The sequence below is a fragment of the Ornithorhynchus anatinus genome, chromosome 17 (genome assembly GCF_004115215.2).
Source record: "Ornithorhynchus anatinus isolate Pmale09 chromosome 17, mOrnAna1.pri.v4, whole genome shotgun sequence".
Lineage (NCBI taxonomy): Eukaryota > Metazoa > Chordata > Mammalia > Monotremata > Ornithorhynchidae > Ornithorhynchus > Ornithorhynchus anatinus.
In genome coordinates this window covers 24310029-24334946 of record NC_041744.1, presented here as the reverse complement: position 1 = coordinate 24334946, position 24918 = coordinate 24310029, and the positions used below count along the sequence as shown (strand labels likewise).

Below are 24918 nucleotides of genomic sequence, written 5' to 3'. Positions count from 1 at the left end.
TGTTCTAATCACTTTTCATCCATGGAATAATGTGTGAAAATAGAGTTATCAGCCAAGATCATCAGGGATTATTAAACATACAATTAAATGCTGTCTTCTGTCTATCAGTGAGTAAAAGGAAATACAACTTGGAGAGGGAATGGCCTTTTCCCAATGGAAATAGCTTACCTTTTAATGGTGTTTTTTTTCTGTATTCCAAATGTCAAAATACCACTCTCTATTTTCTTGGTTTTACAGCACTAACCATTTAAATACTGAAACATTTTGTTCCTCCAAGGCTCCCCCTCAGATACTGAAGATGTTATAAACCAAGCCTTGCCTGATTTCTTGGGAGGCACGTTTTAAAGTTAGGCAATGCAGTGGAAGCCCATAATTATTCTTCTAGTACGTTGTGATCTAACCTAATCTCAGCATGCTTTACAGAATGAACTAAGACTTCAGTAAAATTATGTAAAGGATCTATATCCAAGAAAAACTTTTGGAATTATGAGTCTGCATTTTCTTCAGAACTGAGAACTTTGGAATTCATTGCTGTAAATATTACAAGTATTAGGAATTTGAACAATTCTAATTTTCATCTAAATGAACAGGATAGACTGTCTTCACTACCCAATTTCACTGAAAAATTGTTCAGTTCTGAAGTATCCTCTATCAAGGCCAAAGCTATGCCGTTATGGGTGTTTTTTTGGTCATTTGCATGCTTGGCACACATGAAAATATGACTCAAGACTGGAGGAAATGGTTGTGGATATGAGATCCGCAGTCCCTTTGGGGACAGACCCATCATGGACAATAAATTTGGGGTTTTGACATAACCCAAAGAAAACTGTTTTCTTGAGAGAAATTAAAAACATTTTTTAAAGAGTCATAAAATTGTAACACATAAATGGGCTTAATGGCCTTTTAGTACATTTAGTCAGATTGGAACTCAGTCTAGTACATAAAATATCTTCTTTTTAAAAGATTAATTTATATATAATATACATCATTCTTATCCCTCTGTAGCATGTAATTTTATTTTCTTTGCATTAATTCAATAGATAAAATGTGGACACTGACTGATTAGATTTGAAAACTTTTTAGTAGTTTCCACTGAAAGCATTTTGTAATATGGAAATCCTGAAGTAAGAATTCAAATGAATATGAGATTCTTAATTTCTGGGCTTTAATAAGCTAGTGGAAGGTTTAGATCAATTCTCTTTTAGGATAGTTCAGAGGGAGAGAGCGGGAGAGGGGGAGAAGGGGAAGAGAGAGGGGAAGAGGGAGAGAGAGAATGTGTGTGTGTGTGTGCGTGTGTGTGTGTGTACATGTGCACATAAGTATGTTGGGCAGGAATCAGTTAATAGCAGAGTTGGGCCTAAGGGCACAATATTTGGGGGACAATTCCTTTCTACAGAGAGGTAATGGGACCAGATCTTAAAAATACATTAGGAATTCATTCTCCCTTCAGTTTAAAACCTTAAATAATATGAAAACACTACAAGAGATCATACTCTAGGCCCTGCCTGAAATCCTACATATGGGAAATAATCATCTGAGTCTTCATACAAATGAACAGAGTAGTAGCTCTTTTGGAGACCCTGTCACGCAATATGCATCTTGAGTCTCTTCTTTGGAATATATTCCCTTTCCCTCCCATTTCTGTTTAGAATGTTCTAGGTTCCCCTCAGGTCATGAAATGCATCTGAGGTGGGAAGCCTAGTAAGAACCAGGTAAACAATCCTAACAAAGATTTCATTCCATTAGCTCTTCTCTCTATTTAGACTAGAGTCCACTGGCTCTTAAGCAGGAATAAATCCAACTACTTGGGGATGTTTGAAAAACAGGACTTCATATGTTCAGAAAAAAAGTCTTTAGACACTGGCTTGGGACACAAGCAGGATAAATAAGGTAATATTACAAAGCATCTTAACTGAAAAAGTGAAAGCTTTAGTTACTAATTCTGGAAATCTGTCCACAGGGTTAGTAAACTCATAATAAAATATTAAATTCACTTCACAGCAATACCCATGTTATCAATATGCTTCATAAAGGAAAACCTAGCTTATGTAATAGCATTTCTCAGATTCTGGAAAGTAGCAGTAGGCAGAGTCTTTGCAGTTTAAATAGTAGGTCCCAATAAATGATGTTGTCTGAGCTTACCATTATATTAAAACACTTCATACAAACTTCTGACAATGACTCCACTGAAGCTAGAGCTATGAGAAATATTAGAGATCTTACATCTGATAGCATTCCTTAGCAGTCCACAAGCAAGGTGGTGTCTAAGCGCTTAGTACAGTGCTCAGCACACAGTTAGCACTCAATAAATATGATTGAATGATTAGACATCCACACAATCCTTCCCCCCGCCCCATATAGAAATGCAGCATGGCATAGAGGATAGAGCACGGGCCTGGGAGTCGGAAGATGATAGGTTCTAATCCCTGCTCTGCCACTTGTCTGCTGTGTGACCTTGGGAAAGTTACTTCACTTTTCTAAGCCTCAATTACCTCACCTGTAAAATGGGGACTGAGACTGTGAGCCCCATGTGGGACAGGGACTGTGTCCAACCCTATTTGCTTGTATATACCCCAGCACACAGTACAGTGTCTGGCACATGGTTTAACAAATACCAACATAATAATAATAATAAAAATGTAAAAAAAGTCAAGCTTTAAAGGAAAATTACATATAAAAGTGCAGAATTGTAGCTATGTCCAACCTTCTGCCTGACGGGACGACCTGAGCTCAGTGAAGTGCTATCAATACCAACTATCCTCTGTGTGCATCATCAAATTACCAAAAAGGAATGTAAATGAGTCTGTCCATCAGGATTGAAATATCCAACACAACAAAGGTTCACCCGGGATGGGGGGTGGGGGTACATAGGGAATTTCCCAAGCAGTTGCTACATGCAAAATGAAGTGAGGAATGGAAGACTGAGGACATTGTCTGAGGAGACTGTGAAGCTCAACTTCGAACAAACAATACAGCATGGCTGGGTGTCCCTGGAAAACAGCAGTAAATGACAGACCAGCTTGGTGAAAAGCAATCAAGAATGATATCACTGTCTTTGAGAATAGCTTTCAGAAAGATCATGAGACCAAGAGGTGTAATTGAAGAGCACTGGGCACTGCAAAGGACTACCCATTCAGCCACATCTATATCCACAGATAAAAGCCTCACCATCTGTTGCATCAACAATGATTGCTCCATTGGGCTCTCTTCCTCCTAGAAGTGAGGTTATATGAGGTTGTGTTTTGTTTTAGAACACGACAGCCAACTCGGATCATGGGTAGGGGAGTGGCAGAGAGAACCAAGACATCACCATTCCCCTCTGCACCATGTAAATATTGTCCTTGGCTGAGCTTTTGTTGTTGCTCTCTGCAGGCTGACATGGGCTTAAAGTTACCTTCTCCAAATAGGTATTAAAACTTACTAGGGAAGCAATTGACTTGGCTCAAATATACCTCTTGGTACCTAATTCAACCTCAATAGTGATTCATGCTTAAGATCAATTAGTTCTCAAAGCTTTATGAAGCTATAATGATTATAGGACAAACAAACAGTGACATGACTCACCAATTATTATAGGCTGAGGCTCACTTTTTACTCCAACACCTGCACTGGTGCTTGCTGCTACCTCTACCCGATACTGAACACCTGGGAATAGTCCACCTATTACGACAGAACGAATGGCTGCATCCACTGTTTTGTTGATGTGAAATCGAGTCTCATTTCCCAGGCACCAAATCTGGAGAGAAAGAAGGAAAAAAGAGTAAGATGGCATGATTCTAACTGTGATATAATAACCATCGGCATTATGAAAGCCTTGAATTTTCCAATGGTCTCATACTGTCCGGAGTGCTGCAATAATAAAGTGGCATCTTCTGAAGTTCTTCCCAAATACTGTTAACGTTTCAGTTTTCTTCTCCCTTATATAATCAGCCTATATTAGATGAAAGTCATTTTTTCTCTGATCCACACTGTCAGCTCTGTCCATTGCTCTAAATATCAAATGTCAGGCTGCAAATATACTCCAATTGCTTTTGAGTTTCGACTACCTCTGAGACTGGTATCTTTAAAAGTGGTCTTTTTTTCTTTTTTTTTAGATTATTTTAAAAATATCACAAATATCTTACCCTGACAATAATATAGACATACACTGTAAGGGTAGGAAGTGCATCTTATATCTCTAGTATCCAAGATGGCCAAGATAATCATAAATAAATCAATGCACTTATCATATATAATCAGCTATTAATTTATGCAGGTGAAGTTATCATGATGAATTTACCCAAGTCATAACTATTGATTGAGATGAAGCCTTGGTCAATAAAAACATTGGAATTAATAAATCGTAATATTGACAAGTGAATGTACATGCATATGTATGAATATAACTAGTACACATATAAAGGGTAATGTAATTTTTTTTGTTTTTGTGGCTTTCAAATAGGGAATACTTTGACTTAAAAAAAATATATAAACTAATAGCAGCATTACTACTCCCAGAGTTTCAGTTCTATGCTTTATTTTGCATGAATTTAAAAAATAAATGCCTGTTTTCAAATCAGATTAAATTAGAATACATAATCTCTGTAGAGGATTCAAACTGATTTTGGATCCCACAGAGAGAAACATCACCTCCATACTCCTTCTTACTTATCCTCTCTTGGAAGCATTTAATCCTGCTCAAACACCAAATTGCTGGGGAGGGGGCAGGGCAGTTTCCTTATCTGTAAAATAGGCATAAAATGCATGTTCTCCATCCCTCTCAGATGGCACCATATGGGACTGGGTCTGTGTCCACCAATTATTTTAGAACTATGTACAGAGCTTATATACAGTAAGTGCTTAATAAATACCAACATCAACACAGTGACAATGGAGGTGATAAGTCCAATGAAAATATGATTGTTAAGGAACATATCTGGAAAGCAATAAATGTTTGGGTGGGGGGATGAAATTAATGGTATATCTACTTCTACAATTATCAATGAGGACTGAAACACAAGGTGATTATGCTAGCATCCTGGCATTATGTTCTAAACAACCTTGATCTCACTCGATAATTGGTGGAGACTGTCTATCACAATTTCTCAGTTAGTCAATAGCATTTATTCAGCAGCTACTGTGGGTTACATTCTGGACTAGCCATTTAGGAGAGTGCCTATATACGTGGGTCTGTAGCCCTTAAGCAGTTTGATATTCATCCCATTTCGGGCTCCACAGCACGTATGCAAATATCTTTATAGTCTCTACACTTTCTCCTTTCTGTAATTTATTTCAATATATGTCTCCCCTATTAGACTTTCAGTTCCCTGAGGGAAGGATCATGTCTACTGACAAGATTATATTAACCCAAGCTCTTAGTACAGTGCTTTGCACACAGTAAGCACTCATTTAATACTACTGATTGATTAGTGAGCACAGCAGAAGTGAAGACACCATCCCTGGCCTCATGAAGCTTACAATCCATCAATAATCAATATGTGCATATGTACAAATGTAACCAATAGGTGGAGTACTGTACTGAGCACTTGGGAGAGTACAACAGGGTTATCAGACACATTCCCTGCCCACAACGAGCTTACAGTTTAACAGACAGCCTATCATCAAATGGAAGGGAAGAATGGATAATTGAATATATAAGTGCTTAAATCGTAGAATATATAAATGATATATGCATAGATTTTAGGAGTTCTGTGACTATGTTAATCTTGAGCTGATAGCTGAGAGGCTATTATTTGAGGGGGGAGAAAATTTATTGGAGGAAGCCTTCTGGGAGATGTCAGATTTCAGAAGAGATTTGAAGATGGAAAGATCTATAATCTGGCAGATTTGAAGGTGGGGAGCTCATGGGGAGAATCCAAATTTATGTTAATGTATGTCTTCCTCTCTAGACTGTAAGCTCGTGGTGAACAGGGAATGTGTCTGTCTACTGCTCTACTGTATTCTCCCAAGTGCTTAGTACAGTGGTCTGTACACAGTAAGTGTTCAATAAATATGATTCATTGAATTTGAACAAAGAACAAAGGACAAGAGAGGTAAGACTGAGTAAGAATGAGAAGGTTTAGGTTCCCTGAAGAGGAGCATATAGAGTAAACTAGAGAGCACACTGCATGAAGGGGACAGTTAAGAAAGAAGGAAATGTTTTGGGGGGAGTTTTGTTATAGAAGACATAGGCACACAGTGCAGAGTTCCAAACAAGGGAGAGATGTGAGCAGAACAACATTTTAGGAAAATGTAGCAAGGAGAGTCTGAGGATTAGGAATTGAGGTTTGGTTCTTTACTGACCTGTTGATGCCCTGTTCCTCCATCTGTATAATGGGTTTAATAAGTATCATGAAAGTGCTTCCATTATTTTGTAGGAAAAGCACTCTATAAAAGCTCCTTGTGGACAGAGAACATTTCTCTCCAGTCAATCAATCAGTGGTATTTATTAAGCACTTCCTTTGTGTGGAGCACTGTACTAAGTGCTTTGGACAGTATTCTGCTGTACCTTCCCAAGCAGTTAGTAGAGTGCATTGCAACAAATAAAAACCAAAAGATTTTATTTAAGACATTCTAAAGGGTTAATATTCGGACTTTCCAAAGAACAAATTTATCTGCTTAACCAGAGTCTCTTCAATGTTTTAATCTCTTTTTGTTTTCCTCATTGTGACTGTCCTTACCTTATATTCCTGGATAATTCCATTTTGATGATCTGAAGGAGGAGGATCCCAGGAAATACTGATACTTGTGCTATTGTGGCTTCCAACTGTCAACACGGTGACGGACTGTGGAGGGGCACTTGGGGCTGTAAAAAGAAGAAGGGAGATAGAGAATCCAAATGTGAATTTCAATACGTGAGCATTCATTTTGCTGGCCTAGGGTAAGTGTATAAAATTCACATTTCCTGCAGACCTGAATATTAATTCACTGCTGGGCAATGACAATTTTGAAAAAATGTTTTCCTAATGTGAGGAATGGCACTGAATGAAAATGCAGTAAACATGGAATCAATATTGACCATTGCTATGCTTTCTAGAACTCAGGGACATTTCCCAAAGAAAATTCTTGCAATGCATAAAATTAATGCCTGCTAAAGTAACTAAAACTTGCTAATCAATTTGCCCTAATTGTGTATTTAGATCTTATCTTGCCTGATTCGATATGCTCGATGAATCCCAGGGGAAAATTCACATTGGTACAAATGTGAAACAAAAGGGAGCTTTAATTCCACATAGCTATTGACTTTGGAAAAAGGAAGCGACAATCATTACAGATATTCACTGTAGTTTCACCATTCTTTATCATTCTCAAGTTTCTTTCTTTGTAACTTCCACAGTAAACAAAAGAGGAGGTAGGGGAAGGGAGATATGAGGGTGGAAAACCTACCCACCCATCCAATCCCTTCCAAGAGAAAAGAAAAGCAGGAAGAGATGAGAAATCAGTCAGGTAAAGGCTGGGGGCTGGAGATGGAGGAAAGGGAACAGCATAGCCTAGTGAACAGAACAGAGGTTTGAGATTCAGAAGGACCTGGGTTCTAATCCCAGCTTTGCAACTTCTCTGCTGTGTGAGCACTTAACTTCTCTGTGCCCCAGTTACCTCATCTGTGAAATGGGGATTAAGACTGTGAGTCCGATGTTGCACAGGGACTATGTCCAACCTGATTAGCTTGTTTCTACCCCAGTGCATAGTACAGCGACTGGCACATTCCTTGACCTCACTCTGTTTTTCTCCAACTTGTTTTCCTCCTCCCCCATCATCTTTTCATCTCCCAAGTTTCTCCTCTCCTTTTTGGCAGCAGAACTAAATTCTCTAAATAGATGACATGCCTACAACCATCTCTTAATAAATTAGGATGGCTATAGACATTCTTTAACACTTGGCTATAAAGACAAAAATCCCTCAAAGCAAAGAAGAGTAACTACAGGAGCTACTGTGTTAAAGTAGAAACCATCACATAGCAGCATGGCCTACTGGAAAATGCAGAGGTCTGGGAGTCAGGGGACCCGAGTTCTAACGTTACCTCCACTGTTTGCCTGTTGGGTGACCTTGGGCAAATCACCTAACTTCTCTGTGCCTCAGTTTCCTTAATTGTAAAATAAGGATTAAACAATCGTTTGCTTTCTTATCAATCAAATCATCAATCAGTGATATTTGTTGAGCACTTACTATGAGCAGAGAACTGTACTAAGTGCTTGGGAGAGTACAATACAATAGAGTTAGCAGAAACATTTCCTACCCACAACAAGCTTACAGTCTAGTGGGAGAGACTGACATCAATATAAGTAACAGCGTGGCTTAGTGGGAATAGCACAGGCTTGGGAGTCAGGGGTTGTGGGTTCGAATTCTGAGTAGGCCACTTATCAGTTGAATGATTTTGGGCAAATCACTTAATTCTCTGTGCCACGTTTACCTCATCTGTAAAATGGGGATTAAGACTGTGAGCACCATGTGGGACAACCTCAATTTACCCTGTATCTACCCCAGTGCTTAGAACAGGTGTTGGAACATAGAAGCACTAAACAAATACCATCATTATTAATATTATTATTAAAATGCAATTTAAAGTATGTACATAAGTATTGTAGAGGTGAGGGTAATATCGAGTGCCCCAAACTCACAAGTCCAAGTGTATAGATGATGCAGAAGGGAGAGGGAGCTGGGGACAAAAAGGGCTTAATCAGGGATGGTCTCTTGGAGAAGATGCAAACCTAATAATCATTTGAAGGTGGAGAGAGTGGTGGTCCAGCATATGTGAAGGGGTAGGGAGTTCCAGGATAGGGGGAGGATGTGAGAAAGGGGTCAGTGGTGAGATAGACCAGACTGGGGCACAGTGAGTAAACTGGAGCTAGAGGAGTACCATATGGAACAGAAACTGAGTCTGATCAGACCGTACTGCATCTACCTCAGGGCTTAATTCAGGGCTTGACACATAGTAAGCACTTAACAAATACCACATTATATCACCATCATGGCCACATTTGAGAAACACTAGGTTAAACCAATCAGCCAGGCAGAAGGACAGTTGAAATACTCTCTAAAAAGAGTGAATATCACTACTGTCCTTATCTAGACCTTCCCATCAAAAATATTTAAATTCCAGTATCCAACCAAAAACGTCAATGATCTTGAAGGATTTAATGATTCATCTGAGTAAGGAGGGAACTGCAACAGTCTATACAGACCCTTCATTCCTGTGAGTCTCCACATACATAGACACACACTCACACACACACACACACACACACACACACTGAAAGCACACTATTATTTCTTGGTTTTTCTCTTGGAAGTAATATCTATCAAGAATCTGGCACCATGATATAAATTAAACCACTTGTCTGACAGGGCTGTAGTTATTAAATAGACCACATTGAAAAAAAACATTTTTTAAACCATTTTCTCATTTCCCTTGCTGCTGGCCTGCAGAGAACACCATGCCTGATTCTTGACAGGTCAATTATTCCAATGCTCAGCTTCTTCCCTCAGAAGGGAAGGAACCCAAATCGCTGCTCATCTTTTCCAGATATAACCCAACTGAATTCCATTTGTTACCTTCAGAAGGCCAAGGAGGTAAGTGATGAATGGATCCTGAATGGTTACAAATGTCTGATCTACAGGAAATGTCTAACTGTGGCAATATTGATTTTTGGAAGGGGCCTCACATGTCACGTTCCAGCCTAGATAAGCTTGCTTTTTCTTATTAGTGATGGTCTTTGATAGGGTTAAGCTTTCAGAAATGGCCAAATGGCAATCTTATCACTGTTCTGTTATTTTTCTTTAGCTTTTTTTTTTTACTGTGGTTGTCTAATGACTCTTTTAAAAAGATATTTTTCCAAACAATCTCCCAGATTCAGCTGTCACAACTGCTTTCGTAGTGTTACTGTGATTAGACTGGACACTTATGATTAAAAAAAAGAAACTAATTTGAAATGTTTTACCAAGCATGAATATGGAAATAGCTGCAAAGAGAAATGAACAATCTCATTGAAATGTATATACAATTACAGCTATCCTATAATTTTAAAATGCTTATGGGACTAATTTGTGTGATGTGCTTATGACATAGGACAGTTAAATCCAATATCTCAAAAATCTTACAATGCCTGGCATCTATTATAGCTTTAGTGAAGGAGAAACTGGTAGAGACTAGTAGAAGATTATATAAATCTTTCAGATGTTGTGACTAACATGTGTATAGGAAAGCAAAGTTCAAAAGGTCTTAACTCTTAAAAAAAAAAAAAAAAAGATATTGGACCTAAGAAAGGGGCCTTAAAAATTGGAAATCTCCTGATTCTTCCTCTGGAGAAGAATGACATAAATGGAAAATGCCACTGCTTGGATGTTGTAGTCATGAACAGCAGATAAAATGTAGTTCCCCCGCCCTACACCTTACTACCCAGAAGCTCATAATTTTGAACTAAATCAAAACCCAAAATCCACTGTGGGTGGTATGGAGAAAACCTTTCAGGAAGAGGAAAAAGTGGTGGGGATTTAAATCTCAGCCAGATAGTGCTAGCCCAACAAACCTTTAAAAAAAGTATGTAATTTCCAGAAACAAAAAACACTCTCAAACAGCACTGAAAGGAACTTTTCCTGAGCAGTTTTAGGGGTCAAAAATGGTAACGTGCTTGCCATATCCACTGATAAAGACAAATGTGGTGAGGGAGGAAAAGAAATGAGATATCCGTGCTTGAACTAAATTACTCGTATTTGTGGCTACAGCCCAGCCCCAAGGGCATGTGATTAAACAGCACACAAGAACTCATGTTGTTCAATCCAAGCATCTATTAATAAAATTTTATTTGGAAATTCTGGAAAATTTTCAGGGAAACATCTGTGGCAGAAAACTTTTAGCAGAACATACAAATGACAAATTGCCCTTAACTGGAAAATAAATGCAAAAGAAAGAACCTGCGCTTCGACGTAATACTAACCTTCTTCTGTGGTGCGGGCGGACTTTGATTCACTGTCCATTCCCTGAAACTCATTGAAATATGGCCGAACTTTGATCTCATAAGAAACTCCCTTTTTTAGATTGACTAGAACGACACTACGTTCAGTAGGGACCTTGACTTCCAAATTCTGCCATGCTGATGGGGACTGTAAGGCAGACATTTGACGATACATGACTCGGTATCCTTGAATGAATTGGGATTGGCGGTCAACCTGGAAAAGAAGACAAATGGCACTTACTCTGGGGCATACAAATTAAACATACAATATTTGTTTTTCTTTTAATTTCATAAAGTTCAAGAAAGGAAAAAGCTAGAACCAACTTCATTTCAAAATAAATTTCTAATTTCTGCCATGTAATGAAAGCAAAATAGTTAATGACTGGCATTGAGTTCACCAGCCTATTGTTAAAATTAAAGACAACTTTGCTGGTGGGTCTGGGTTTTTTTTTAAAGTTTTTTCTGTGGATATGCTAGCATTTCCTCTCTCCAACATACTGTGCAGGAGATACTCTTCAATTAATTGACCAACTTCTAAATCTCTGGCCTTGGCACTGGCACAGACACAGATTTGATGAGTAAAAGGTGATGTATTCTTCTGAAGAAAAGAAAAAGGTTTCAAAGTAAAAAAAACTAATATCAGCTTCTATATTCTTTGCCATTTGGCTCACTCTTATAATTAGGATTTCAAAGAAGTTAAATAAGCAGTGAGATCCACAGGAGAAAACAATAAGACCTAAGTTGCTGCCTGTTTTAATAGACTAAACAATCTGGTGCTGCTTGAGTGCCTAAAGTGTTTCTGCAACTCCAGAAGCAAATGGGCCTTTTGGCATTGGTTGGCTTTTTTTTCATTTTATGCACTGCCTTCGGGATCAATACATTTTAATATAATGCCACATTCCTAGCAAACTGTGATTTACAAAAGAATATATTCATGTTCTCTTGACCCATTAAAATTCCACAGCTTCTTTAATTATCATATTCAGGATTTTATTTTCAAATATCAGAAGAAAAAAGTTGCTACTTGAGATCTTCTCTATCATTTAAAATAAATTCACGTGAGAAAATCAAAGAATTTCTTTTTTGGGAGGTGGGAAAAGGGATAAGGAGATCAGAAGCAATAAGATGATAAAAAGGAAGCATATCAAATGATTATTCTCTAACTTCACATTTTAATTCAAAATGTTTATTAGAACACTCTTCATCGAAGGAACCACTCACTACTTTTAGAATTTCTAATCTGCAAAACACAAATTGAAGAAGAGAAGAGACAAGGATGGGGTATGAGAGAGAGAGAAAGAGGGAGAATGAGATGGCAAGAGGGACAGAGAGATTGCATGTCTGCTGGTTGGATGTAAAGTACCATTTTTCATCTGAGCCTCATCTATAAGGATATTTTAGTCCATCAAAGATTTTCTGGAATTAGTGATAAATTTGTTTGGGGTTATGTCAAGATTAAGTGAGCCCAGGTCTGAAAACCATGACCCAGAGCTCCTCCAGTCTTTACTGACTCAACCACATTCTATCTGTCCCATTTGATATGTTCTTGAGCAAAGAGTGGGTTGTTATGAAATCTAAAAGCAAGGCAAACAAAGAGGCAGAAACTTAAATTTATGAGAGCCAAATAGAAATACCTTTCATCAAAACTGTCACTGTTAAAAACCTTGCAACATATGTTATAGCAACATTAAGCTTGCATTTTATAAACTTCTCTATATTCACTTTAAGTGAATTTATGCACTGAAACAGAGACATAACTCACAATAATAGGTTGTTAATACTGAAAGAAGCAAGCTGTGTTTTTAAGACGAACATTAAGCAGCTGTTTCCAGATGAAGGGAGTCTGTAAATCAGAGTAAATTGGTTTTATCCATGTTTGACTTTCATTAATTAAATGTTTTATGGACGCAAAGACTTCGTGAACCTCATGTTTACAACAAAGCATTGCCTTGCACCCTTCACTGTACTCAGCCTTAACCCACACTATAATGGTGACCTATATGGTAATTACCTACTGAGTTTTTTAATTGATTTGTGCAGTTACGGTAACTTTCTGTAAAAACACAATGAAACAGGTAGAAAAAAGTTAAATGACTTAACATGCTATATTAAAACACAATGAAGCTGTTTTAAATAGAATCTGCATGACAACTCAGGTATTTCAGTTCCACAAAGCAGAGCCTGTAGGTGACATTTTCAATTAAGTCCTTATACTATTTCAGATATTTACAAACAACCTCATTGTGAGTGGCATGTTCTTAGTTTACCTTGGGTGACTGCAATTCACTTCCCAATTCCTAAGCATGCAAAAGTATAGATAAAGAAAGAGACTTTTCTAGTAAATTGAGTGAAACTTTAGAAATTAAAATGGTAGAAGAGGGTTGCTCTGTAAAAAGCTCCATCCCACCACTTCTCTTTCCCTAGCCTATATAAATCACTCTCCTTCTGCTCACTGGTTAGTGAGGACATATTGAAGGTTTTTCACCTCCATCCTTAATAAGAGATGTACAAGTCCCGCTCCAGTTGTTAGTCCAGTGGAAAAAGTGTGGCTTTGGGAATCGGAGACCTGGGTTGTTCTGTAAATAGGGGAAGGCCTGCTGGTGAGCAAGGCTTCTGCCTGCCTACTCATTCACTGTCCTCTGTTCTCCAGATGGATCATAACTGGCAGGAATGAAAGAGTGTGCACGGCACTGCATCAAACACCATCTCTATAATCAACTGATCTGCACAGGTTCTCAGCCCTGAAGCTGAAGGGCTAAAGCTTGTCTGATTGGGGGGCTTGCTGGTCATCATTAGAACTCTGTTCAGAATAAACATCAAATTAGGAAACACTGAAAATATCCCATGTCCCTACACCTCTTCTATTCTGGTCACTGCTGTAACTGATCTCTGGGAAGAGTACTCTTCATGAAAGAAACCATAAGAGAGTCACGGATTGATGTGCAAAGCAAATAATAGTTTGCCCCATGCAGATCTGGATCAAAAAAGGAGTATTTCACCAGAAAATTACTTTCAATAACAGCCAGGCAGTAATGGCTAGTGAGGGAGCAGAATAATAAATCACTTTGCTTGGCTGGCGTGCAGGGCAGGGAAGCCAGAGATAGAGGGAAATTAGGTAACTGGATGCCAGTGGATAGCAATGGGGAATGAACACATACCAATAACAGTGAAATCTTATGAAAATGAAGGCAGTTAATGTGAATCTTAAGAAAATGGAGGCAATAAAGCATTATTAAAGATGCATCAATACAGTTCAGCAAAACTTACTGTCCAGGTGACTTGAACTGTGGTGGGAGTCAATACAACTGGGTTATGAAGGCGCACAATGACATCACCCAGTTCTTTCTGCACTTGTCTATGGTCCACGCCTTGGGCTGGTGGGCTGATATCTGTTGATTTATACCCATTGACAAGATATTTCATTGAGGAAATTACCTTAAGTAATCCAGCAATTTCTTAGGACACTAAAGGTGTCATCCATAATGACACAACAGAACATCAACAAGAAATTTGACAGTAGTGGCATATATAGCACAAACCATGCAAAACTGACCAAAGGTCCAAATACAATAGGGCTTCCACTAGACTGTGAACTTTTTGAGGGCAGGGACTGTGTCTACCAATTCTATTTTTGCCCAAGCTTTTAGTTCAGTCCTATGCTCACAATAAGTGCTCAATAAATACCACTGGTTGATTGATTTGGAGGGGATGCGGTGTTAAACTCAGAACTTAATTGCTCCAGAAAGCCAGGTAAGAAAGGTAGCTTGCAGCAAATCACCATCAACATCATCAATGGTATTTACTGAATGCTTATTCTGTGCAGAGCACAGTACTAAGTGATTAAGAGAGTGAAATGCAACAGAGAAGGCAGACACACTCCCTACCCACAATGAGTTAACAATAGGGAGGGGGAGACAGGCATCAATTTAAATAAATGTTAATAATTTATAAACAAACACAGTCATTCCATGCTTGGTGGTTGTAGTAATCTGTTGGCTTCTGGAGAGCAGTACTTCTCTTCAGATTCCTAACCAGGGAGAGGCTTTACCTTCTTCCAAAACTGTCTCATTTCCACTAATCTATTAAATATGTTTGTTAGAAAAAGTTTAATGAATAGCAACTAAAGCCCACTGTACCCGAAACAGAAATGATTTCCCTCTCATCCAGGCTAAATATTTTAATCAATTGACTTGATTTATAATTTTATAAATGGAATACAAAAATGGAATTAATTAGGCTACAATATATCTTCTTAGAAATACCAAATTATCTTAAGGCTATGACATTAATATAAACAAATAATATTATAAGTATAATATATAAATATGAAATTTATATTTTATATAAATATAAAATTTCTTCCCTATCTGAGGGAACATAACATTAACATACTTGAGACAAAAGAGTATATTCAAATTGGCATCTTGCTTACATATCACTATAGATTTTCACACAAATTGGAAGAATTACAATTAGCTGAAGATTTTGTTTTGCCTCATTTTTGTTCACTTCTTACAAAGACAGTAAGGCTCTATCAGTGTTTCTGAATATTTTATTTCAAGGAACATCCTTTCTTGTCTTTGGTAGCTACCTTTTTTTGCTGGAAAATGGAAAAACCATATACATTTCTGGTAGGCACATGATCTTTTGTGATTCTAACTGTAATCAATGGCCTATTATTCTGAAACTAATCAAAATAACTAATTTTCAGACTGTGTGGGAGTGAACAGTATCAATCAAGATGAATATCTTGATTCTATTTATCTTGATTCTATTTAACTTAATTCTATTTATTGCTATTGTTCTTGTCTGTCCATCTCCCTCGATTAGACAGTAAGCCCGTCAAAGGGCAGGGACTGTCTCTATCTGTTACCGATTTGTACATTCCAAGCGCTAAGTACAGTGCTCTGCACATAGCAAGTGCTCAATAAATACTATTGAATGAATAAATGAATACTTTTGAATGAACAGTTTTGCAAAGTTAAAATCGCCACAGAGTGTAACTTACAAAAATAGTATTTTTCTTAAATTGGATATCTTCATGCCCATTTCAGCTCAGAAAACAATCCTGAGATCCAGACCCAAAATATATTTTCTTATTAAAAATGCATCAAAAATACATAATTTTTAAGAATGGAACTGACTCCATTTCACTGTTAATCTGTAAGTAAGAAGTTTGGAAAGATGTACCTAAATCTTCAAAGTCTTGTGGTATTTGTTACATACTATGTACCAGACAGTGTACTAAATGCTGGGGAATAGATACAAGATAATCAGGTAGTACTCAATCCACTCACCTATAAGAGTACTTAATAATAATAATAATAATAATAATAATATTGGTATTTGTTAAGCGCATATGTGCAGAGCACTGTTCTAAGCGCTGGGGTAGATACAGGGTAATCAGGTTGTCCCACATGAGGCTCAAAGTCTTAATCCCCATTTTACAGATGAGGTAACTGAGGCACAGAGAAGTTAAGTGACTTGCCCACAGTCACACAGCTGACAAGCGCCGGAGCCAGGATTTGAACCCATGACCTCTGACTCACAAGCGTGTGCTCTTTTCACTGAGCCACGCTGCTTGTTTCAGTTCAATCATATCAGTGATTTGGGTCACTGTTTCCTTCTCTAACCTTCTATTGTGGTTCAATTATACATAAAGAAAATAAAACAATCTAGAACTATTGGGGCTCCTGAAAAGGACAAATATATATTTTTTCCCTTTAACTTTCCTAAGGTCTTCCAACTCCTTGTTATGATTTTTTCTCCTACCCCCACCCTCAGATAGGCTTTTTACTTCTGTGTCATCTTAGAAAATTAATCACATTATTGCTTAGAGAACAATAGCAAAGTGGCATTTCCTTCCTTTCTTGACTGTCATCATGTCAGCACCTTTAAAAAGTCACATGATGATTTCATTTCACCCAATTACTCTAAGGCACGCTTCTTCATTATAATAGCATGCTGGTTACTATCACTGAATTGCACTATAATTATAATACTATTTTACACATGTACAGTGCTTTACATTGAATAAAAATACTACTTGGTATCATTTTTTGAACAAAGACTTTTATAAGAAATCATTAACCCTTTATCAGCAATGTCTTGTTAGACTTGCAGTAGACAAATAATAGACATCTTCCCCATTTTATGCTTCATTTTCCTGATTAGTAGAAGAAGACTTGAGGAGAGCAGATAAATGTTCTCTTAAGACACTGGATGCCAAGACCCATTCTGACATTAAGGAAAACAGAGTGGTGGTCAAAAGCTCTCAAAGAGACCCCATCACTAAAACCCTAAAGGGTAGGCTTCAAATATTCATATCAGAATGAGAAAAAATGCTGGGAAGATGTACATTTCTCTATTTGAAAGAGTCCTTCATACTGCTACATTAAATTTAAGGTAAAGCAGGACAAGTCCCTACATACAAGATGAAGTTGAGGTTGAAGCGATTATCTCCAAACTTCTCATGACCAATTTTTGCCACATTTAACCCAATAATGCAGGGGAAAAGGAGTATTTTTTCCCATGAATTATTCTAAAGTCTTAATTCACAGATTTGCTTTGGTTATCGATGACAGGCAGACATGATAATTTACCAAAAATGAACCAGTAGCACGAAAAGATTCAAGCACCTCAGGAAAATTGAGCAATTGACTCCTCTCTCAGACAGAGGATTTGATCTGATGAATAGTAGGAAGCAAGAGCTTACATCCAATCTGCTTTTCTGTTTCTCAACACAGTTCCTAAATTACCTTGTGTGCGGACCGGATCTGACATGGAGCTCGGATCACTGAGGCCTTGTGAGTTGATAGCCCGCACCATGAACAAATAGATTGTATTGGGTCGCAATCCTCTTACAGTGAAAAGAGTCGTCTTTACATGGTTAGCTACAGTTTGCCAGCTATTGCTCACTGACTGGCTAAAATGAAAATATAATTGAAGGATACAGTTAAAACATGGTCGGGGTTGAATTTTAATGACAAACAAGATTAATGGCTGAAAATGGAAAAAACCAAAACAGGAAACACTTGAAGTTTTCATCTCAGTAAATGAAAGACTGGCCATTTCAGTTAATACAAAAACAACAAAGCCAACCCCATCTAACAGAAATGCCATGCACAAATAAATTAAACGGCCCAGTAGATGTGACAGCCTTTGCTAATGGACTGCAGACTTCTAAATGAATACCTGCAAAAAGAACAGAAGCTGAGAATCACAGCAGCAAATCTCAACAATAAGTGCTTCCCCATTTAATATATAACTTTGAAAAAATTAACCTGTTGAAAGAATAAATGGTCTATAGAATAAATTAAGCCAATATATTTTCCTGCTATACGTGCTTTCTTTGAATTATTTCCCCATGCTGTATTACCACAGAGCCTTCTAAAACTACATATCTGCAAAAGGAAAAAAAAAGACCATGAAATTAACATTTCTAATAAGGTTACAGTTTTAATAAAATGGCACTATACACTAAGAGTGATCTCTTATCTTTCAATGGCAAAATAGCTTTCAATCTGAGGGCATGGAACCCTTTAGGGTCAATGATGAGATGCCATTTTTACAGCACTTTAAGGTCAAATGGTTGTTTTGTTAAGGATGAAGAGAGAATTTGATTTCCCTAGATGTCAGATGTTGATTTTTTTTTTTAGAAGTTCTTTGGCCTCAAAATCTCAAAAGTATCCTAAAAATACTAAACATTTTTATGAACATAGAAAATATACTAGAACAAATTTACAAAGCAGAATTTGAGGGATAATTAATGCCATAATTTCTAACAGTTTAATTATTAACAATCTACATGGATAGACAAAACTAATAATAATGTTGGTATTTGTTAAGCGCTTACTATATGCCGAGCACTGTTCTAAGCGCTGGGGTAGACACAGGGGAATCAGGATGTCCCACGTGGGGCTCACAGTCTTAATCCCCATTTTACAGAGGACGTAACTGAGGCACAGAGAAGTGAAGTGACTTGCCCACAGTCACACAGCTGACAAGTGGCAGAGCTGGGATACGAACTCATGACCTCTGACTCCAAAGCCCGTGCTCTTTCCACTGAGCCACGCTGCTTCTCTAACTAGCAGATGAGTGGAAGCACAGGCTGCTAAACTCGCATTGAACTGACACCCACAGATCACTGGATTAGGACTTGAAGTGAAATTCAAAAGGACAAAATAAAGATCAGAAATCAAATGTTTTACATACCTAAATGCTTCAATAATGTATGCACTAGCTGGAAGACTTCCAGGAGTACCTGGATGCCAGGACAGGGTCACACTGTTCTTTGTAACGTCAGTAACTTGAGGTTTGGATGGTGGTCCTGGCAAGTCCTTTAAATCATAATTTTTAGTGACTGCCGCTCCGGATTCTGTAGAGGCACATATAAAACAGTTGTGATCCCCCAGAATTTCTAAATTTTGCAACAAGGCCAATTTCAAATATTTTGAGTGAAATTTTAAATTGCAAACCACCTATCTAGTGAGTGAAATTCAAAGATTTGCAGTCTAGTGAGCTGGTCAAAGATTAAACATAGTAAAAATTAGGACCGACTGAGTTTCTTCCCTTCTGAAACCAAGGTTCATGAATAATGAGTACTAAAAGGCTGGCTGACAATCACATTTAGGGACTGGGTTCCAAAATATGCATAACAATCCTAAGAGATATCAAACATTATATCTTGAGTTATGAGGAAATGCTGTTACTTTATGACTCAAACCTCCGTCAAGGAACCACCTAAAAATTATAGCCTGTTTTGCTATTTAGAAACGAATGTCCATTTTACACTAACATAATCTAATCAATTAACTCTAAACTCCCGAATTAGCCTTGAACCATGAATAAGCTTCACCCACGTTTTTTATGAGGCCTATTCATATGTTTCCAATAAAATTCCCTGGGAACTCACCTGTGACCTCTAACACAGCACTCCAGGATGTCTCCCCACTTGAACTTGTAGCCACACATGTGTAAGTGCCTGTATCAGATATCTGCAGTGCATAAAAAATAGGGTCAGTGTTAAGTGCTTTAGATTCAATTTAAATGGATTGATCTTCTTCCATTTCATTAAAAATATAAAAGTAGTAGTAGGCTGTCAAAGTTGGGCATAAAAAAGTTATCACTGACAGATAATTTCTAGAGCTGAAATGTTTTAAGATTTTTGGAATCTAACTTTGCAAGTGGGGGAGTATTGTTTTGATACTAGAAATAATACCATTTAGAATGTCATTCACGGAATACCCTCTCTTTCACGGATCTCTGCTATGACTCTGAAGTGAGAGAAGTGTTCATGATACAGGCTCTATTTTACAAGCTAATACATATGGCCATACATGTAAAACACTCTTAGATGCTGCTAAAACCTTCTTTGTTTTCTCTAGTCTGCTTTCTCTTTTGTTCAACAGAACACAGGCATGGCTAATTGGAAAGGAAAGAGAAAATGCAGCAAGTGAAGGGTGAAGGAAGAAAAAAGGAAGGGAGACCTTCATCTAAACAATTTAGAACAAGATAACTGGGGATATTTTGGAAATTATAAAGAATCCAAATGCCTGAATAGAAGAGACAATTACTAGGTACTGAGTATTCATGACCTGGAATGCTTTCTCAGATCCTAAGATCCTTAGCAAAGCCCAAGCCCTTAGAGAATACACCTACGGCCTTGTCCAACAGGCAAGGCCAAACTACAAGGTTCACATCCCAGTCTATATGTGAACATCTAAACAATGGACCCACCAAGACTGACCACAAATGCTGAATACAGAAAACTGCATCAACCAGGTTAACTGTCCAGAAAGAGAGAGGCAGGAAGCAACCCTGCATGATGAACCATCTTGAAACTAACCAGGGAGACCTAGTTGAAATATCAACCAAAGCAGAGCAATAAGGGGAGATCCATATACAGCAGGCACCACCAATACAGAGCTTGGTACAAAAGATTATTCTATGTGTGCCCTTTGGTTCAAGCAACCTTCTTACTCGTATATCCCTCCAGTCTCCCCAGCATTTAATAGGAGGTAAAAACCATCATCACCTTACTCCAGGTGTATAATGGGGGAGGAGGGAAGATATAGGCATCCAAGATATAGTTAACCCCTGTTCTGACACCCCCAAAAAAAGCCTCTCATCCTTCAGGGCTACCCATTATATACCTTTGTTTCAACTAAAAATCCCTAAGAATTACCATCATCAGAAACCTGCCAATTAGGGTTCACAAACCAGACAATGAATACAATTTGGATTTTAATGAGTTATTCATTTGGAGAGAGAGAGAGAGAAAGAGAGAGAGTGTGTGTATGAGAGAGAGAGAGAAAGGCTATACAGTTTTTTCCCTTTTACCATACTGTTAAGCGGGAGCTCTCCTCTTGCAATTATGTCCAAATGCTAGAAGAATGTTTAGGTAATATTTCTTAACTGCATCTTCTTGTCATAGTGTGGAGGTGTGAGAAAGACATTAGCCACTGAGGGTGTTTTTAATGAGTGTGGAAAGCTATTTCACTTCTTAAAAATGGAAGTGGTCGAGTCAGCTACCAATTAGCCAACTAAAGCAGACTATACCCCTGCCTGATGCTCTATATGCTACAGTGATTTTTTGCATTAGCTAGCTTAATGGAAAAATCAGAGAAAAGAAATGCAGAGAAGCTGAATGCCCTACAGAAACTCATTCTTGACTCATAGGATGAAAAAAATTCGAGAGGCATCATTCACTGCCTTGAAAGGGTCGAAGGAGTGGGTTTTTCACTTTGGAATTATCGAGGTAATAAGGCTCCCCCAAATGTGAATGTTGTTTTCATTACACTTACCACCTCCACCATTCCAGCTATGTTTAGTTTTTCCTTTCATCATACACCCAAATTACTTCTTGCCAGTTCACCTCTCTTGCCTCCTGCCCTTTTACCGTAACGTTACCAGAATGGGCATTTTTTTAAAAAGAGATTAATGTGCTGGTACACTCTGGCACCATCTTTGCTGTTTCCATAGTTGGCTCCAGACAAATCCCCAGGAGCCTCGGGCTCAGAGAAGCCTGTCAATGTTCTCCAGGTTTGTTGAGAGCATCAGGCTCCCACCTTTAATTGCTGCTTTCCAACACTACTGGGGATCTCAACTATTCAAGCGCACCCTTTAATCCAGCTCCACAGTAAAAATGCATTAACCTTTCTGCCCCGAGCCAGCCTTTAGCCCAGAAAGAGAGGTTAAATTGTTTACTCGAGTAAAGCTAGCATTAATTTTTTAATAAATTCCATTTTCTTCAAAGGAGGTTACCAATTAATTTATGAACAGTGATGAGATTGACAGAAGGAAAAAAGGAGGTTATTCAGTTCCTTCACCAGCTTCCTATCATACCCTTTTTCTATTTTCATAAAAAATACATTTTCATTTTTTTTCTTTGAAATTGAAGTTATACTTCAAATGTATAATCTTTCTCAATTGCAATACACACGCAGTGCTTTTATACTATTTTGAGGGGCATAAAACCACATATATTGTGAAATAGAACACAGGAAAAGTTTAGCTTTGGACTTCTACCTTTCCAAATGCTTTTTAAAGATGAGACCAAATGTGCTCTGGAATATGACTATGATGATGATGATATCTGTTAAGCATTTACTATGTGCCAAGCACTGTTCTAAGCACTGGGGTACATACAAGGTAATCAGGTTGTCCCATGTAGGGCTCACAGTCTTAATCCCCATTTTACAGACGAGATAACTGAGGCACAAAGAAGTTATGTGACTTGCCCAAAGTCACACAGCTGACAAGTGGCAGAGCCAGAATTAGAACCCATAACCTCTGATTCCCAAGCCCGTGCTCTTTCCACTAAGCCACGCTGCTTCTATGCAGATAATGTATATCACAGCATAAAATCACTCTATAACCATCATGTTAACAGTGTGTATGACACATATGAAACACCTTTGTCTTCATAAATGGAATATCTGTTTTCAGATCAAAAACCAATTCTGGGATCTCAAACTTTTGGATTAAGGTCAAACAGTCTGTGAAATCTCTCTCATGACGTTATACTTTCAAATCAGTAGATGTCCAATGAATTCCCTCCCCACCCCCCGGCCCCACAAATGATATTATTCATGATGTTGATGATGATGATAATTTTTAGGTAGTCATTTTTTATGTCATGTGCATTTGGCTCAATCACTTGCTCACTGTGTAGCCTTTTGCAAATAACTGACTTTCTTTGTGCTTCTATTTCTGCTGTAAAGTAGGGATAATAATGTCCCACAGGAGATACGTTGGAAAGTGCTGCCGAGATGCAGCAACTCACTTAGACTTGCTCTCTGCTGAAGTCCTTATCTTGAATTGAATTAATCAAACCCACTTATAGCATTACTTACCCGTAAATTCTTTATCTGCAACGTCCCTTGGTCTTGGATAGATAATCTTGAATCTCGGCCCAGAAAAGTGAATCCTTCCTTTAACCAGCTGATAACAGGAAGGGGCTCACCAGTGGCTTTGCACTTCAGCAGTGCTGTCCCGTCTATTGCTAATGTCTGATTGGCTGGTCCTTGTAGAATGATGGGTGGAGGTCTTTCTGTTAAAACTTAACAATAAGATAGTTGGCAAAAAGATTTACCTTAAATATTTTATATTTTTATAAGGAAATTGTCAATGCTCATCTTTACATTATTATCAATATTGTTGTATTTGTTAAGCACTTACTATGTGCCACGCACAGTTTTAAGTGCTGGGTAGAGACAAGGTTATCAGGTTAGACACAGTCCCTGTCCTGCTTGGTACTCAGAGTCTCGGTAGGAGGGAGTAGGATTTAATACCCATTTTTTCAGAAGAGGAAACTGAGGCACAGAAAAGATAGGTGATTGCCCAAGGTCACATAGCCAGTACGTGGTAAAGCTGATATTAGAACCCAGGTCCTCTGACTCCCAGGCACATGCTCTTTCCTTAAGACCATGCTCCTTTACATAATGATGTCTATCTCCTGCCACAGGGCACATAATGTCATGAGTTCACTCTCGTTATTTAGTAATTATGACAGCGAGAGTACTCTGGATATTTTGGAAATAGTGTGGCTTAATCATATTGAAATGAAAAAAGAAAATGTGGACTACTCATTGTATTTATTCCTCAATGGGAGCTGTTAATTTTATCTTTAATAGGGATCTTTTTTTAGGACGGTATTGGTTGCTCATGTCCTTCCATTTATTCTCGTTTCACCGTTATTCCTTATAGGTAGGGAAATCCTTTCTGCCCATAACACCACAAGCTTTCCATAATTTCAGATTGTCCCAGATGATCACAGGAATGGACAAGAGTTTGTATTGAATTTAATCTCTATTAAATCATTGCATCCTATTAAAATCCTTGGGCTGACTACCCGCAAATAATAGCAATTGATTTCTCATTCATTTATTCAACTGAATTTATTGAGCACTTACTATGTGCAGAGCACTTTACTAAGCGCTTGGGAGAGTTCGATGCAACAATAAACAGACACATTCCCTGCCCATAATGAGCTTACAAATATATGCCATAGAAATACTGCAACTAGCAACTTCCTAGCTAAGGAAGATCACTACTCCACTACCCAGTGGGACATCTTAAAAAGAAAATAAATGTTCAAGTCCACCTTTCCAGAAGGAACACTTTTCATAAGTAGTTCTACTATAGAATCCATTTTCTGTACCATCTGTTAATTAGAAATAAATAAATCTATTTTTGTCTGACTTCTGCTGACATGGTAAAACATTATATTATAAGCTAGTTGTTTAGTTTCCAGCCCTCTGAGGTTTGGAGTCTTTGAACAATAACTTCGCTCTCAAATGGGAATATCGCAAAGTAGCCAGCTCATACAATTTATAGGCAAGATCATTGCAGACTATGTCTCACCCGAAGTAGGGTTCTCTACTTTGAGTCAGAACATAACAAAACGTAATCATAATTCCAATTCCATCTCATCCTGTTGTATGATACACTGTTGTAGTTCTCCAGGCCACTTTTTTCATTCTAA

At 37.9% G+C, this 24918-nt stretch overlaps 1 protein-coding gene across 8 annotated transcripts in view; it reads right to left on the bottom strand.

The window, feature by feature from the left end:
* ROBO2 (roundabout guidance receptor 2) overlaps positions 1-24918 on the bottom strand; it is a 1482214-nt gene that overhangs the window by 65231 nt on the left and 1392065 nt on the right. For all 8 annotated transcript variants that reach the window (XM_029081978.2, XM_039914497.1, XM_039914495.1 and 5 more), the window contains 8 exons: positions 23288-23493; positions 19846-19927; positions 19146-19308; positions 17690-17856; positions 14199-14320; positions 10914-11145; positions 6660-6784; positions 3565-3736 (listed from right to left, as the gene is read on the bottom strand). In XM_029081978.2, the coding sequence (XP_028937811.1) occupies positions 3565-3736; positions 6660-6784; positions 10914-11145; positions 14199-14320; positions 17690-17856; positions 19146-19308; positions 19846-19927; positions 23288-23493 (1269 nt within the window). The remainder of the gene's footprint in view (positions 1-3564; positions 3737-6659; positions 6785-10913; positions 11146-14198; positions 14321-17689; positions 17857-19145; positions 19309-19845; positions 19928-23287; positions 23494-24918) is intronic.